We start from the raw sequence: 18,571 nt of genomic DNA on the forward strand, positions 1-18,571 counted from the left end.
GACAATGAGTACAGTCTTTGATTGAGATTAGGGACTGCTATCAGGACTCAGTAGTTATTTTGTTTTGCGAGCTGAAAGTTGGGATACTGTATTGGGTCAGATTGTTATTATTAATGTTTGACATTTTATTATGTTTTTATGTGTGTTGGAAGCCACCCAGAGTGGCTGGGACAACCCAGTCAGATAGGCAGGGTATAAATAAAATTGTTGTTGTTGCTATTTTGTTAGTTCCCTTCTTCTCTGCCTTTGTGAAAGAAACCCAACATGCAGAATTTAAGCCGGTGAACCTTTCCTCATCACTATTTTCATGCCAGGAAAAGACTGGACTAGACCAGCAGTAATAATAATAAAAAAGCTATTCTAAGCTTGCTGCCATTAGAATTTTTTAGCTGTAGGAAATGCTAACTTCCGTGGTCATTTATTTTTGTCACAGTAAAAGAAGTGAAAGTGACAACTCTTCCACAGCCAGGTCAAAGCCCTTATTACTTTCTAATGTTAAGTTTCATGTACATTTTCTGTAGTTTATATACCAAGCTCTTATCATTCCTGCATGAAACATACCTTCCCAATTACCGAAGGACTGCCAGAAACCTTCCATTTCATTCCAGGGTTCTTGCCTTGAGCACTGAAGATTTCAACAAATGGGCCACCCTGTAAGAAAAGCAAACAATAACCTGTCCAGTGTGGTATCACTTGTGCTTTCTTTCACCCCATTGCTCAATAATTTAATCATAAGGGTATCCATTTGAAACCAATTCCTGATATAAATACCAAGAGTAATAAGAGTGATTCACCCAGATGTCCAGGTGGCAGTGGTGATTAGAAGTGCTATTTGAGAAGATGTACTTTTGCTGATGACACCAAATTATCCAGGGTGACAACAAGGGATTGCAAGGAGCTCCAAAAGAGTACAGTGGTATCTTAACTTAATTCATTCCAGAGGTCCGTTCTTAACCTGAAACCATTCTTAATCTGAGGTACCACTTTAGCTAATGGGGCCTCCCGCTGCCGCCACCACCTGATTTCTGTTCTCATCCTCAAGTAAAGTTCTTAACCCGAGGTACTATTTCTGGGTTAGCGGAGTCTGTAATCTGAAGTGTTTGTAACCCGAGGTGTTTGTAACCCGAGGTACCACTGTATCTCCAAACTGGGTGAATAAGCAGTAAAATGGGTCATGCTCCTCAGCTTGAACAAGTATAACGTGATGCACATTGAGAAAAAATCCTCAATTCAAATATGAACAAATGGGGTCTGATCTGGTGGTAACTGACCAGGAAAGAAGTCTTGTTTTTAAGTGTTTTTACACTTTTCTTGTTTTCTTTTCCTGCTTTGATTGTTTTATTATATATTTTATTGTTGTATCATTATGGTAAAGATCTGGTAATAAATAAACATTTGGCTCATTTTAGTCTGGAACAAGAACGTGTAAAATTGTGCATTCCGTGAGGAGTATGAACAGTTTTATTCCCCTTTTCATAATACTAAAAACTAAGGTTATCCAATGAAATTGAATTAGGAAAGATTCAAGACAGACAAAAGGAGTGTGTGTGTGTGTGTGTGTGTGTGTGTGTGTGTGTGATATACCACTTCATTGCAACAAAGCTTCCTAGCAGTTTACAAAAATATAAAATAAAATATTAACATTCTGTATGAAAAAGTTAAAAACAAGTATTTAAAAACATTGCAAATAATGTTTTAAAACACTCAAAAAAACCCTCTGGAATTCACGGCCATGTGATTGCCACCCAACTTGAATGGCTTTAAAAGGGATTAGACAAATTAATGGTATGCTTCTGAACATCTGTTGTCAGGCAAAACAAGTGGGGAGACTGCTATTGCTCTCATATTCTGCTTGTGGGCTGGAGCAGGATCTTAGCTAGAAGAAGCAGAGTTCATTAAGGGAAAATGTGCTTCAAATGCACTTTAAAGGCATAATCGAATATATAGCTTTACGGGTTGGGAATGATTAGAAACTAACTATCAAAGCCAGAAAAGGTTTGTGGACTCCTGGTCAAGTCTTCGGAGAAGATCTAGACTGTTATAAAACAGAAATGAACATCAATCACTGAGCTTAAAAAAAAGCTCAGACTAAAAGCTCAAATTAACGTTCTCAATATTTTGCTCTTTTTTTTAGGTTTGTTTATAGGTTTGTGTAAAAGTTAACGAATAAACATTTCTGTTTTACCTGATATTCATTTTTGAACATCCTGACAGCAATTTCACAGCTGGAACAATTATTTCAATACACCAGTGAGCAATGTGATGCTTCTAGAAGTCACTAGAAATAAAGAAAAAACATTACATCAAATTCCACAAAAGCTTTACTAAAATAGCAAATGGTACTGTGTTTGAAATACTGCCTAGCACTAGTTAGTATCCCATAATATCTGAAGCAAAAGAAGTGTGTTTTACTCTGGACCACCTTCTTGGTTCTGGCTGTGCTTACTAGCTAGTTCAGCTTTCTCTGTTTACAGGACAAATATCCAACCTTAGACATTCATCCATCCATCCATCCATCAATCAATCAATCAATCAATCAAGACAAATATTCAAGCAATTGTAGTGCAACATCCTCACATAAATATGCCAGCATCTTTTTCCACTGAGTATCATGGGGTCTGTAGTTCAATGGTCTATCTTGGGGATAGGGTAGTAGCAGGCTACTGAAGACATCTGAAGGGAGCCCTGTATTGGGTAGTTTTTAATGTTTGATGTTTTATTATGTTTTTATATGTACTGGAAGCCGCATAAAGCGGCTGGGGAAACTCAGCCAGATGGGCAGGGTATAAATAATAAAATTATTATTATTATTAGGCGGCAGAGGAAGGAACTTGACCCTTCCGGGTATTAGAACGGTAGTCTTCAACTTTTTCTGAAGTAGAACCCATCTTTAACCCAAAAATGCTCTTGGGGATTTATTTCTTACTTTTTAACTATATTTCTATGGTAGTATGACTTTTGTTGCAGCGCATCAGACTACAACACTTTACTGGGCTCCAGTACACCAACTGCAGACCAATGAATTAGAATGAAACTTTCAAAAGGCCCAATTCCTTTTGCTGCCCAGTAGGGCAAGCTTGTGCTGCCCATATCATATAGAGCTCAAAAGATCAAACTGATGGCGATGCTTCTTGCACATTTATCAAAAACTTCTCTCTTGCTGCTTTCTATGAGCAACTTCAGCTGGAGCATCTGCACTTGAGTCAAGGAAGTACCTTGGAATTTAGGAGCGCTGGGATTTAGCCTATTCACATGAAAGTCTACAGCTTGGTCCTGATTATTAAATGCCTTGCCCATCACTTGATAAGTGTGACTTGGAGTGGTGACCTGCACGAATGAATGAATCATCACTGAACACTGCAGAAAGAATAACCTGACATTTACTTCAAATGCAAGGCCTTTCAATAGAAATGGCTCCAACATCTAGTTATCAGTTGTTAAGTATCCAAGTCATCAAGTGTAGAGAAATCAAGCAATATACATGAATGTGAAAATCAGGCCTTAGCATGGCTTCTCTACAGCACTGGTAGTAACTTTGATGGAACAATTTTCCATAAAATGGTGTCTGTACCATTTTCTTCTTTTTAACATTAACTATTTTGTGATACTTTCTGAAATAAAAGTCTACCATACCTTAGAAATTAACAATGACCTCCTCTTTAGCTAGTGCATTAAAAATACTCGCTATTACATTTGGGAGATAAAACTGAGCTTTAAAAGGAAAAATATCTCAAAGCAGTCGTGCTATGATCATAATCTAGTGTACATATTTTTATGTTACTGATTCAACAGTGTCTATTACCAGGACTTTGATGTACACTTCATCACATCTGCTACCCAAGGCAGATATCAGTTTTCTAAAAGTTTAAGACATTTATTTAAAAAGCAAATGTATTATCTAGTAATTACTTTAAATTGCTTTACTAAATTGACAGCATGAATTAAATTGTAACATGTGGTTAAATAGTACTGCAAAATTTCTTTGGTCTTTAAATAAAAGCCTGGTAGTGCCTTACATTTAAAATAAGGCATTCTTATTAGTAAAGGAAAGCAAACATATCTCAGTGTCAACACTGCAGCTTTTACTTGTACATATTTTTCTTTGGCGATCACACTTCTTGGTGGAAGAAAATCCTCCTGTATACTCCAGCGATAAAGATGCTTTCACAACTACCACTAGCAAACAATTTTAGTCTGGGATGCACTGCTTGTGAATGCTGTCAACATGGAAGCTATTGCAAGCAAGAAGGCCTCCTCTGGAAAATGGAAACCTTGCCCAGATGAAGAAAGCAAAAAAAAAAAAAAAAAAGTTTGGTAAAAGAAATGCAGACAGTAAAAAGGTAAAGGACCCCTAGACGGTTAGGTCCAGTCAAAGGTGTCTATGGGGTGTGACGCTCATCCTGTTTTTCAGGCCAGGGAGCGAGCATTGGTCCACAGACAGCTTTCAGAGTCATGTGGCCAGCATGACTAAACTACTTATTTTTTATTTTTTATTTATATACCGCCATATACACGGGACACCATGATGGAAGCCAGAGCGCACAGAAACGCTGTTTACCTTCCCGCCACAGTGGTACCTATTTATCTACTTGCACTGGTATACTTTCAAACTACTAGGTTGGCAGAAGCTGGGACAGAGCAACGGGAGCTCACCCCATCACGCGGATTCGAACCGCCAACCTTCTGATCAGCAAGCCCAAGAGACTCAGCAGTTTAGATCACGGTGCCACCCGCATCCCCTGCAAGCAGGCAATAAGAGATGGAGTGTGTGTGAAGAATTCAAAGAGCACATTGCTAAAATATAAAGGCCCACAACAAAGAAATTAAATACACCAGTAGCAGGAGACCAGCTAGGATGGTGGTTGGATTTACAGATGACAAGGGAGTCAAGGGTGTGCTAAAGGAGGAAAATAAGATCGAAGAAGCTGAATTATTTGCATCCGTCTTCACAGTGGAAGCTGTAGGGCAGATCCTTGTTCCTAAACTAACTTTCACTGGAAAGAAGTGTGAAGAACTGAGGCAAATAGTGGTGGTAAGAGACGTTCTAGGCTTGTCAAATTAAAAAATGACAAATCACCAGGGGTAAATGGCATCTATCCACGAGTTTCTAAAGCACTTCCAAGTGAAATTGCTAATCTACAAAACTATGTGACTTTCCCCTAGTATCAGCATTCATGCCTGAGGTCTAGAAAGTGCCCATTGTAACACCAATTTTATAGAATTTATTGCATAGAATCCAGGAAATTACAGGTCATGCAGTTGGAGGGCTTTAAAAGAGGGTAAGATAAACTAATGGAGAACAGCCATGATGACTGGAGCTACTCATAGCCCTATGTTGTACCTCCACTGTTGGAGGCAGAATGCCTTTGAATACCAGTGCTAGGAATCGCAAGTGGGGAAGGAACTGTAGTGCTCAGGTCCTGCTTCTTGGCTTCCCATAGACATATGGTTAACCACTGTGAATAGGATGCTGGACTGGATGGGCATCTGTCTTGATCTATGTGTACTCTTATTACAGTGGTACCTCAGGTTACATACGCTTCAGGTTACAGACTCCGCTAACCCAGAAATACTACCTCGGGTTAAGAACTTTGCTTCAGGATGAGAACAGAAATTGTGCTCCGGCGGCGCAGCAGCAGCGGGAGGCCCCACAGGCTAAAGTGGTGCTTCAGGTTAAGAACAGTTTCAGGTTAAGAACGGACCTCCAGCAAGAATTAAGTACTTAACCCAAGGTACCACTGTATTTATATATGCAGGCTAGTAATAGAGGTTTTGTATTCATTTTTCAACTGCAAATAAAAACTTTATGTGGAGTTAACAATAATAATGTAAGACTCGCTACAGCAACTCAAATAGCTCCAATAGTGCATACTAACTGCCTCTATTACGAAACCCAATATTGTATAGCCGTGGGTATTAGGATAGTATTGCAAGCAGATGAGCAAATATTGAACAGCTATTAGCCCTTCCTAAAGCGTAACAGTCCTAAAGAGTAATAGTAGTTCCTATCTGATCTAGGCAGCCAGAATGCCATGCATCAGAAGGATGAGCAATTTCATCTTCTTCAAAGTTTGTCTCATGAACATGGCAAACAACATCTAAATCCTCGACCAGATCCCGTTCCAAAATTATGCATGCATCACAAACCCACAATGTATTAAAAACTGAAAGGACATGCATTTAAATTGATGAACAGTGTCATGTGTTATTTTGTCTTTCTGAAGTTCTCTGTAAAGATTATTACTTTTACTTTGCTTTGATATTGAAACAATGATAGCCAATAAAGAACATTAATACACCCCTACTAAGACCATCTATTATGGTAGCTTGTATTTTGAGGTAATATATAGCATGTCATTTTGATAGACTTAGTTTTAAATATTCAATATGTAGAATTCATTTGTCTGAAAGATGCTATGACCCTTCATATGTGATAAACTATTGCTTCTGTTGTGTCTCAGCTTCACATAAATCAACACTGTTTTAAGGCCTATGATACTGAAATAATATCAATATATATGAATTAAACTGTGGCCAGGATCCCCGAGTGAGCCTTCTCAGGAAATGTGCAGTGACTTTAGGGACAAAGACCTTCTCTCTTAAATACTTGATTTTGGAAAAGTATGCTCCAGGGAGATGTTAGTAGTAAGCTGCATAAACTAAAGTTCAAAATGGAGTGGTTTCAGTAACCTGAAATTTACTATACATTCCTTAGCGTAAAACAAAAAAACAAACTAGTAATCATTGTTTTCCAATCCACCATTAGTACTTTTACAAGTCAAAATGGATAATACTGGGCTTGATGCAGCTGCTTCCACAGCTACTAATCACCATTCGCTGTGTTTCCAAAGTTCAGAGGGGGGCGTGGGCTTCTCTACAGCCCAAACAGCACCAACCATACACTAGAAGGAGGTATTAGCAGGCTCAGGAAAAGCCCAAGGTTTACAGAAGTACAGAAAATATTGAGTGTCGGAAGGCGCAAATCATAAGGGAGTAAAAACTCCAAGAACATCCTAATGAGGCCTGAGCATGCTCAGTAGTGATGGAATGCTGACTGCTATGAGCAGAGAGGGGGAAAGGGGAAACTGGGTAGGAGGGGTAATAAGAGTATCATGAAGATAGTATCATGTGTCCTGATCCCCTGGCCAACAGTGTGCCTAGGCAAAGTTCCAAGTCCCGAAGCTAATCCATACGACAAAGTTCCAAGTCTAGAAGCCAATCCATGCAAGCCAAGTCCAAAGATCTGGAAATGCAGTCTGGGGTCAGTAAGCAAAGATGTTAATTCAGCAGTCGAAGTAGGAACCCGTGAAGGTCCAAGGAGAATTCCAGGCAAGGTCCTTCAACATGGGCAGCTGAGCAGCCACAGCACCTCAGCTCTGCTGCCTTCTTATACTGTGACTGCTGATTGCAGCATCTGGGCTTGACGAGGTATGTGACCTTGCCCCAGCTAAGGAATCACATGCCTCCTTCCCCACCTGGCCAGCTAGTGAACTAGGCTGGAGACCCTGGCCTGCCTCTCCTTCCATGAGTGCCCCACCTACCATTCCCAACATCTTAGGACCCGCCGTGTTTGTGGGGACCTCTCTGGCTTTGGCGAGGGGTCCTGCTGCTTGGCTTCCTGTGCACTAGCCCCTGCCCCCTCATGTCACCCTCTGAGTATTGTCTACAACAACCTCTCCTTCCCCATCCCCAGCTTGCTCATGTGTGACCCACTCTCAGCTGCACCCCTCATCAGGATCCTCTTCCCCCTTCCCAAAATTCTGCCAGTTCATGACAGTACGGCTTGGCTAAATGCAACATCAAACGGAAGTACTATACAGTACACTGAAACATTCTGTTGTAGGCGCTAGTTGTTGACTGAATAAAAAAAACTATGGTCTTATTATCAAATGAAAAGGCCTAATGATGGCCATAATAATAGTAGCGAGACGTATGAGTGTTATTGAAGGATCTGGTCTTCAAACACATCTTTTAAACAACCCCTCATGGTATCTGTATCTGCCCTCCCCACAAAAGTGACTAAGTTTAAACGGAGATGTAAAATTCTATCGGTCTTAACTAAATTACATTTTGAAGAAAGATGAGGAGGAATTAATTGATATGAATACAAACTGCAGAACAGATTGTTCCCTATCTACATAAACAGGCAGAAAAACAGGTATTAGCAGTAAATAGTGTGTGTTTGGGGGAGCCGAACATGTGCAATAAGGATAAAAGCAGGGTCTGTGGTAAAAGTAATAAGAGATTCCTGGGAATATTCTCTGCTTTTAGTGTTAGAAGCATTATGGAGCCAATAATCAAAACGTTTACATACAGATAGTTGGACTATGAATAATGTCTGGTGGTCTAAATTTCAGAAAATAAAAAATGTCTTTCAGTGGGACATAGCTTTAAACACTGTTCCGTTAATCTGTCATTAACTATAGCACTGCAGGTTCTGTATCCCCAGTTGGGCTGATATGCTGTGCTAAAAGTACATGCTTTTAGGGCAGTAAAATAATAAGAATTTTGATCCATGGCTGAAAAATGAGAGAATGGCTACTTTATTGCATCCTATAAAGATGTCATAAGCTGCCAATTTATTTGAAAAATATGCTAAAGGCTGGAGGCATTAAAATTCAAGGTGACATAGACTTCATCAAAGCAAATCCCTGTGTTCTTTCTGGATCATAGGCCCTTTTTAGAAAAAGATGATTTTTCAAGAAATATTACTCATTTTAGTAGTCAAAGTAATTGAGGAAATACACTTACTTGGGAGTAAGCCCCAGTGGACACTATGGAACTTACTTTTGTGTAAGCATGCACAGAACTACATTGTTAATCAACATTAACGTAGTTGATTAATTGATCTGGCAGGCCTGTGAGTTGAAGGTAAACGAGTTTACCTTTTTTGTGGTCCTCTGCTCCAATAGTGAATAAATAAGACAATGGCCTGCTTTGCACACAACAGCGAGCCAGAGTTAATCACGCCTGCATCCCATATCTGTTCTTGGCTTTTTCTTGTGGTTTGTTTAGAGAGTAAGAGTCATGAGAACTAGTTTGCACAAAACACCATGCCAGTGCTCTGGTTTGCTTCCTCCTGGCATGGCAAAGGAAGGGGGGGGGGGCAGGCATGACTTCAGTAAGATGCACCAGCATGTTTGCTAATTCCTGGTACTGTAAACTATAGTTTGTTTGATTTACCATTACAGTGGTGCCTCGCAGGACGAAATTAATTCGTTCCGCGAGTCTCTTCGTGTAGCGGTTTTTTCGTCTTGCGAAGCAACCCTATTAGCGGCTTAGCACTATTAGCGGCTATTAAAGGCTTAAGGGATTAAGCTGCTAAAAGGCTATTAGCGGTTTAGCGGCTTAGAAAAAGGGGGTGGGGAGCGAAAAAAAATATCAAGACTCGCAAGACATTTTCGTCTTGCGAAGCAAGCCCATAGGGAAATTCGTCCTGCGTAGCACATCGAAAAACGGAAAACCCTTTCGTCTAGCGGGTTTTCCGTCTTGCGAGGCATTCGTCTTGCGGGGCACCACTGTATATGAGAGCCATGCCAATGAATGATGAGTTTTATTTAAGATGCAAGCAATTTTATGTTTCACTATCTCAAAAAAAGAGGCATCTACATTGAGATTCTGGTCATATGCACATTTGTTTAAATTTAATTGATTGCGTAGTTAAAAGTTAGGTGCTTTATTGACTAGAATTCTTTCATCAGATGGCATCCCTAATTTTAATAGAACAAAATACAGTGGAATTATTATTCTGTTTATATAGTATTTTACCCTGCACTATGGAAATAAATTGGGAAATATGTATACTGCATAATTATGTTTAGAGCATTATAAATGCCCCCACTTAGTGTTAGTAGCATAAGTATTCCCATTTGGTATTACATAATATAAGCATAACACTAAAGACAAATTATTATTGCATTCCTGCTTTAGCTACCAATCCTCATACAGAAAATAAAGTCATGCATTAGTCTTCTCTAGTAACTTACAGCAAATAACAAAAAATGTTACAAGCAAGCCTCTATATAGGACAAAATAAATTTTAATGGAATCCTCTGTGCGTTTGTATTTGAGGGAAAGTACTATTTCATTTGCACATTTACGTCACAGATCTATGATAAGAGTGAGCAAAGCCTCACACAACAATGAACTGACAGTTTTCTTTGCATTATTGACTGCTGCCTCTCTTAACAACTAATGTTTCTTGGGTCCACCATAACATCTTGTTTCATAAGGTATAATGTATCAATATATGTACATTATTTGTAAACTAAAATGTATACAATAGCAAATGTATACTGCCTGGTTAAAGGCATAGAACAAGAACCACAGTCAGGGTACACCGGATAGGAATATATTCCTGGGTTGGCTTTCCTGTTAACCAAAAGTACCTGTCTTATTTTGATTAAGTCTCAGTCACATCCTGCTCACCATAGCCTCTAAACACTAATTTGGAGTTTCAACTGCCTCCCTAGCATCTGATGAAAAAGAAGCTAGGCACTACCCATATATTTTATGACACCACATTCCAAAATCCTGGACTAACTACCCCAGGCATTTTATGGAGATGCTAAACAGAATTGGTGACAAGATGGAATTCAGTGGTAACTCATAGACCAATACTCAAAGGAAGGAACAGTTGCTTCTCAACATCACTTTCTAGAGCCAGTCCTCTAGATAGATCAGTGTCAGGAAAAAACAAGAAAAATTTAACATGGGAGTTCAGAAGGATATCACAGCTGCTAGTATCAAAAGCTGATTAAGGGTTCACAAGAACAAACTCCCACACTCACACCCAGTTGCTGATGTAGATCACACACCAGAGTGACCATAATATAAAATAATATATTTGCAAATCATGGCAGGACTTGACTTCACATCTGACTGTAATAATAGTAATGAGAAGAATAAGAAGCAGGTGGCTTTCAAGACTATATGTAGTTTGCTTCCTTGTATATTCAGTTCCTTGTTAACAGTAAAGAACATCAAAGGTAGAAGACGGCCAGCAATGTCTTGAGGATCTATAAATCCACAAGTTCTCGTATTTTAAACTGCAGTTATGAAATTGTTACAATTCCACTTTTATTTTGGGTATCCTATCAACCCTGCCAACATCATACATTTATATCCAATAAAGCAATGACAACTTTACGCCATAGCAAGAATACAGTAGATATGATGACAACTTTACAACACGTCACCAGGCCACAATGCAGAACAAAAGAATGTGTGGTGAAGTGACATTTTAATATTGTACCCCATTGCCTTTTCTCGTAATGTAGCCGCATGGAAACACCAGCTGAAAATGGGGTGGGAGAGGGGGGTCCCTCCATATCTGCAGTCATATTAGGTAATAACTAAGGCTGACATCTTAACTTGGAAGAAAGTTTACTGAAGTCAGTGGAACTGACTTCCATGTAAATGGATTTATGATCAGTGTGTAAGGCTGGCGAGTTAGAAGCCACTTACTTATGGCTTCTAGATAGGAGCCAGATATTGCGCCGTTAGGCACACCTTAATCCAATGGAATAAAAATAAGGCCTGCAGGTACAATTCTATATGCACATAAGAAGAGTCTACTGGATGAGACCAATGGCTCATATACTCCAGCATTCCATTCTCACAGTGGAGGAAGCTCACAAGCAGGAGCTGAGCAGAAGTGAGAGCTGGACCATAAAGGAGGCTGATCGCCGAAGAATAGATGCTTTTGAATTATGGTGCTGGAGGAGACTCTTGAGAGTCCCATGGACTGCAAGAAGATCAAACCTCTCCATTCTGAAGGAAAGCAGCCCTGAGTGCTCACTGGAAGGACAGATCCTGAAGCTGAGGCTCCAATACTTTGGCCACCTCATGAGAATAGAAGACTCCCTGGAAAAGACCCTGATGTTGGGAAAGATGGAGGGCACAAGGAGAAGCGGACGACAGAGGACGAGATGGTTGGATAGTGTTCTCGAAGCTACCAGCATGAGTTTGACCAAACTGCGGGAGGCAGTGGAAGACAGAAGTGCCTGGCATGCTCTGGTCCATGGGGTCACGACTAAACAACAACAAAATTGGTGGTCATCACTACCTCATGTGAGAGTGATTTCCATAGTTTAACTATACACTGTGTGAAGAAGTACTTTCTTTTGTCTGTCCTGAAACTTCCAACATTGAGCTTCATTGAATGCCCCAGAGTTCTAGTGTTTTGAAAGAGGGAAAAAAACATTTCTCTATCCACTTTCTCCACATGGTGCATAATTTTATACACCTCTAGCATGTATCCTCTTACTCATCATTTCTCTAAACTGAAGCACTCCAAATGTTTTAACCTTTCCTCATAGGGGAGTTGCTTCATCCCCTTAATCATTTAGGTTGGCTCCTTCTATATACGATTATTTCCATGGTATATGGATTGGACTGGACTATAAAGCTGTAATCTTCTGCAAGCTTACATAGCTTTTGCTCCTATTCTTTTATTGCTCCTGTTCTTTAAAAAGTGATTTGATATAAAGATATAGAATAGAATAGAATAGAAATTTATTTGTCATTGTCCGTATATACACAGTATACACAACAACGAAAATCAAACACCCACCCAAAGACCGGCTTCACATACACATTTGCACGTACCTCCAACACTCTCATCCCATTCAGACATAATCTATAAAACATACATAATCCAGAATATAACATGACCTATTAAAAGCATAACATAACCTAAACCCTATCTCATTTCTTCCTACTCCCTACTTGCTATTTCTTACAACTGGCCCTGAGATCATTATTTAGTGCAATCAGAGCTCTTGGATAGAAACTATTCAGAAGGCGTGTGGTTCGTGTTTTCATTGTCCTATATCTTCTGCCCGAAGGCAACAGTTCAAAGAAGTTGTGAGCAGGATGGGTGGGATCTCTCAGGATATTGTGTGACTTCTTCAAAGTGCGAGACGTGAAGATCTCATCCAGGGTTGGTAGCTGGAGCCCTATAACATTCTGGGCAATTTTTGTTATTCTCAGTAAAGCTTTTTTATCCGTTTCAGAGCTGCTTCCATACCACGATAATATACTATAGGTTAAGACACTCTCGATGGTACTGTGATAATAGGACAGGAGTAGGTGCTGAGATAGATTCAGTCCCCTGAGCATTCTCAGGAAATACAACCTCCCCTGCACCTTCCTCACAACCATGTTAATATTTGCAGTCCATGAGAGGTCCTCAGAGATATAAATGCCCAGGTATTTAAAACTACCAACCCTCTCCACCTCCTCGCCATTTATGTGCAATGGTAAAAATACACTTTTCTTTCTCCTAAAATCAACTATGAGTTCTTTGGTTTTTTTGGTGTTAAGCATAAGATTGTTTTCTTTACACCATTGAATTAACCCCTGTACTTCTTTCCTGTAAGCAGTCTCATCGTTCTCACTAATGAGCCCCACCACTGTTGTATCATCCGCAAATTTGATGATTGTGTTGGACTTATACAGTGGGGTACAATCAGATGTGTACAGGGAATAGAGAAAGGGACTTAGCACACATCCCTGAGGAGCTCCTGTGCCTAATACTAGAGTAGAAGAATAGTAAGGTCCCATTCTCACTGTCTGCGGCCTGTCAGTCAGGAAATTCCTTACCCACAGACAGATCTTCTGATGTATACCCAAATTGATCATTTTAAGAAATAACCTGTCTGGCAAAATTGTATTGAAGGCAGAACTGTAGTCCACAAACAACAGCCTTGCATAGGTTCCCTGTCGTTCTAAATGACTCAGTACAGTGTGGACAACGATGGAAATAGCATCATCAGTAGATCTATTTCTTCTGTATGCAAACTGGAACGGGTCTAGAGTGGATGGAAGACCAGCCTTAATATGATCTAGCACCAATCTCTCGAAACATTTCATAACGACAGATGTTAGGGCTATTGGTCTATAGTCATTGAGAGATACCACCACTGACTGCTTGGGGACAGGTGATGCAGGTGATGCAGATATTAGCAGGTGATGATGCTTATCACAACGACATGAAGATTCACCAGCTGATTTTAGTAGATCAATGTGCTATTAAAAGGCACAACAACAGGGAGGATGAGAGCTTGGGGTTTTCTTTCTGATGAGTTAGGGATCATGCTTGGGGATAAGCCCTACTGAATTCAATTGGGACTCAATTCCAAGTAAGCTACATGGCCGTAGCCCCATGTACCCTTGCTTGGAAGTCAGCGGGACTTAATTTCAAATAAACAAGTACTAGAACAAGGAATAAGGCTACAATCATTTAAACAGTTAGGACTCTTGAGCAGCCTAAATTAGTCACTGCTCCTGTATAGTCCACATCAGTAGAGTAGGAAGAGAGGGGTGGGGCAACATTGGGGCTGCAGAGCACCCGAGTCGCTATCCCTCCTGGGCACCCTCCAGAGGGCCCAGCACCGTCCAAAAAAGCAGTGTGGGGCACGCCACAGGCCGCCCAGCCAGAAGGGATGCAATGGCTGGGGCATCCTGCAGGCCGGCACATGCCAGCCATGTCCCTCCCGGGTGTCACTCCCAGGCGCCCTCTAGGCGGCTGCTTTTCTGGCAGCACTGGTCCAGGAGGGACACATTTGCTTGGGCGGTTCATCCTCCCCACTTGGGATGCCACACCCTCATGGCGCAGCAAGCATGTGCACAGCACCCCCCACAACAGACGCCAGCAGGGGTTGCTATGCCAGTAATCTACATTACCTTTTTTCCAAACTACATGTGAAATATCTAAAAACACAAATATCTTGGTCTCACTGACACAGTCTTTTTTGCCTTTTTCCTCTTATGTGGACCCATGCCCCTCAAATGCAATCACATGGAGGTTGTAGAATATGCTACTATAAGAACATGAAAGTGAGCAATGATACCCAGTGTCAAATTTTTAAAGCAACAGCTAATTTTAGATATGATTTATACCACATGTCAAGGTCATATCCTTGCAGTCAATGTGGATCAGTGAAAAGTAGCACATTTCTTCGTCCATCCCTACAACACCTTTCCAATAGTGGCTCCACACATGTGCAATTCCCCCCACCAACTCCATTTAGTGGCATCTCTTGAACGCTAAAATCTTTTTTTTAAATTCAACTATCCTTTTTACTAATACGAGTACTGCCCCCCCCCCATATAACTTTATCTTATATGATTTTTTGGTAAGTTATTTGTACCAGTGTTAAGCGGCCTTGCAAAGGCTGGCCCTAAAAGGTAGGTCAGAATTAAATTACACCACCACATTCAGTAAAGTGGCGTGAGGTATAAACCCTATTTTGCATCCAAGCGTATTTTGAAAGGAGTGGAAAGGAATTATTTACAACAACTTACTGGGCTTCCTGTTGCATTCTTTTTAGTCTTTTCTATTTTATCTGTGTATGGGGTTTTTGTTTTCTTCCTGTGTGTTTTATTTTTATCTGTTAGCCGCCTTGAGCCCCAGTCCAGGGAAAAGGTGGGATATAAATAAATATAAATACAATAATCAGCTTTTTATCCCCAGCCAGAACTCACTGGAACTCAGTTCCAGTACCTCTCAGGTGGGCACCATTGCCATTAAAAGAGAGAGCAAGTTCATGGTGAATTTGGGCACCTCATTTTCTAGTAAAACAGCACTAATAATAATAATAATAATAGCAGCAATAGTAATGATAACAATAATTCCTATAGGGTGATTTTATGCTGCAGCGCTGTCATCATCAGCACACACTTACCTGGGAACAACCCCCTACTTGTACACACTGGGGGGTTGCTCAGGAGCAAATACGTGTGTAAGACTGACCTGCAATTGATTTTGCATAATCTTAAACAGGGTTGTCCATTGTGCTAAAAAACCCGTTGTGCTTCAGGCAGAAATGCTGCTGTAATAGAACAGGGTTTGTTCCTGCCACTGCATCTCCAGCGAGAGGGACCTGCTAAAATGATTTAGCTGCCATACAGCTGCTTAAAGCGCAGTGTCTCTGCCAGGGGGCAACGAAAGGACGCCCAGCCCTTGTGTGCAGCCTAAGAAAAATGAACTTGATTTCAACTCAGTCAAGAAGAGGTGGTTGTGCCATTCTAACCAAAACTCAAAAACCCCTCAAGCCCTCGAGCCAGGGGGGTGGGTGGCAACGTCATCCTATGCCTGTCTATGCAGCAATAAGCCCCACAGAGTCCAATGGGGTTTTACTCCCGAGGAAAAAGCGTGTTTAGGATGACATCTTGGCTGGAGAAGATGGGCGTGAGAAGGGGGCGCTTACCTGGGAGGCGGAGGAGGGGAGAAGCAGGGGCGCCTGCCGGCTTTCCTCCGAGGCGGAGGCGGAACAGGGCTGCTGCTGGCGGTGGGGAGGGCATGCGGGCCTAGCAACCAGCTGCCCCAAACTAAGGCGAGGGAAAAGGGACTAAAGGCGGCGCGGTTCCTGGCCGGCCAGGCGACCGCAACGGCTCAAAATGGCGGCGGGCGCGGGAGGAGCCTTGAGGCGGCGGGCGCAGGAGGAGGGACCCGTCGCGTCCTTCTCTCCCGCCTCGGGCGCTCCGCTCGAAAGGTGCCCAGGTCTTTCCTGAGCTTTGGGACGCCGCTCTGCCCGCCGCCGCCCTCAACATGGAGCGGGGAGGGCGAGAATGATTTAACGTATTTAGTTTTCTCTGCGTCGTGCCGAGAGATTTGTGCCCGCAGTCAGGCTCCCTGGCAGGCCGGCGCCTCGCGTTTGGGTTGCCATGGTGACCCGAGAGGCGAGGGAAGGGCGCTCCGCGAAGGTTCCAGGGCAGCCCTCCCTGTATGCACAAATATGTATATATGGGAGGCTTAGGACTGCTGAAAACCTTTCCCGCATCCGGCCTCAAGATACATACTGTATCCAGTGCTTTTTTTCTTTAAAAAAGTGTTTAGGGGTTCTCTCCTTTTCCTAATCATATTGAAATGCTGCCCCTCGATGAGGCCAAGCTTAAGATTCACAAAATGTTTAGGGCTATGCGTACCCCTGCGTACCACCAGAAAAAGCACTACCTGTCTTATCTATCTTGAGGCTGTATAGGGAAAAGGTTATAAGCAGTGCTGAGCTCCCCTAGCACATAAAACTGAGCACCTCTAAAATAAATAAATAAAATAAATAAAAATTATCTAGTAGCACCTTATAGACCAATTAAGTTTGTTCTGGTATAAGCTTCCGTGTGCATGTACACTTCTTCAGATTGTGTGCATGCACACAAAAGCTTATACCAAAACAAACTTAGTTGGTCTATAACAAGCACCCCCAAACTTGGCCCTCCAGATGTTTTGACACTACAATTCCCATCATCCCTGACCACTAGTTCTGTTAGCTAGGGATGATGGGAATTGTAGTCCTAAAATATCTGGAGGTCCGAGTTTGGGGATGCCTGGATAAGGTGCTTCTAGACTTATATTTTTTATTTCTTATTTCGACTGTGTCAGACCAACACAGCTACCTACCTGAATCTGAGCACCTCTAGTTGGTGTATAAGGTGGCGGTTTCTTTTTCTCTTTTTTGTATATAATTTTGTTAAGTTTTCTGTTTTACAATTTAAAAGACTCATTTTACATCCTTAAGATATCGATGACTTACCTCCTTCTTGTTCCATGGTTCATTTTACATACCATAATTCCCTGCATTTTACAAAAAAACTATACCATTTAGTATTCCATTATTGCATCCATCAAAAGTTGTTTATACTGTTGAATTTATCTTAATGCTGCCAAAGTTTTCAGCTATACACAATTATTTCCCATATATTCAATAAAAGTTCTCCAGTCTTCTTTAAATGTATGTTCTTCTTGTTCTCTTCTATATGTCAAAGTCTGAGAGTTGTGCATATTCTGTCCAATTGCCATTCTTCTTTAGTTGGGACCTTGCTTGTTTTCCATCTTTGGGCTAACGAAACATGGGCCGCAGTAGTAGCATACATAAATAACCTTTTTTAACACCTGGGAATTTCAGTTTCAGTTATCCCCAACAGAAAGGACTCTTGAGTTTTTTTGGGGGAAAGTACTTTTAACCCCCCCCCCAATTCATTATGAATCATTTCCCAATATTCTTCTACCCTTTTACAAGTCCTATAAGGGGATGGTTTCTGTCCAGCCCAGATAAAAGGGGAAAAGGCCAGTATGAGATGGATTGTGTGATAAAAGTTTGGCTCATGATTTCCTTTTTTCTTCCATTCCTATGTCACTTCCACATACAAACAAGTTCACTTTCCTCCTTGCAATTTTGTGCAGAAGCTGGGAGAGATGGAAATGGGTTGATTTATTCTCATTTAATGTAAATAATGTATGGACCACATCCATTTACATGACACCTAAGGGGGTTTTACGTACACAAAAACACCCCCTCTCCCCATGCAAGCTATTGACAAAGATAGTTATGAACCATAAAGTAGCAGGGGCTTTTTCTTCAGTTGCATGCCTTTTGGTGGGCTGTGGATTCTGCCCAACGTTCAAGATGGTTATTTTTCTTAATCCGGAAAATCGTTTGCGTCAAAAATTTAACATAGTGCACAAGAATGTGAACTTGTTTGTGTGTGGAAGTGACAGGAATGGAAGAAAGTTTGCCAAGTGTTAAAGTTGTTCTCTCAGCCTAACGTACCTCACAAGGTGGTCAGA

At 41.2% G+C, this 18,571-nt stretch overlaps 1 protein-coding gene across 7 annotated transcripts in view; it reads right to left on the reverse strand.

The window, feature by feature from the left end:
• CFAP20DC (CFAP20 domain containing) overlaps nucleotides 1-16,733 on the reverse strand; it is a 145,631-nt gene extending 128,898 nt beyond the window's left edge. For 5 of the 7 annotated variants that reach the window (XM_083425174.1, XM_083425175.1, XM_083425173.1 and 2 more), the window contains exons 1-3: nucleotides 16,215-16,733; nucleotides 2,186-2,278; nucleotides 562-651 (exon numbers count right to left, since the gene is read on the reverse strand). In XM_083425174.1, the coding sequence (XP_083281300.1) occupies nucleotides 562-651; nucleotides 2,186-2,206 (111 nt within the window). In that variant the 5' untranslated portion in view covers nucleotides 2,207-2,278; nucleotides 16,215-16,733. The remainder of the gene's footprint in view (nucleotides 1-561; nucleotides 652-2,185; nucleotides 2,279-16,214) is intronic. The other 2 variants (XM_083425176.1, XM_083425177.1) reach the window with 2 other exon arrangements.
• Between the last annotated feature and the right edge of the window lie 1,838 nt (nucleotides 16,734-18,571).

The sequence above is a fragment of the Podarcis tiliguerta genome (assembly GCF_965153285.1).
Source record: "Podarcis tiliguerta genome assembly, chromosome: 2".
Taxonomy (NCBI): Eukaryota; Metazoa; Chordata; class Lepidosauria; order Squamata; family Lacertidae; genus Podarcis; species Podarcis tiliguerta.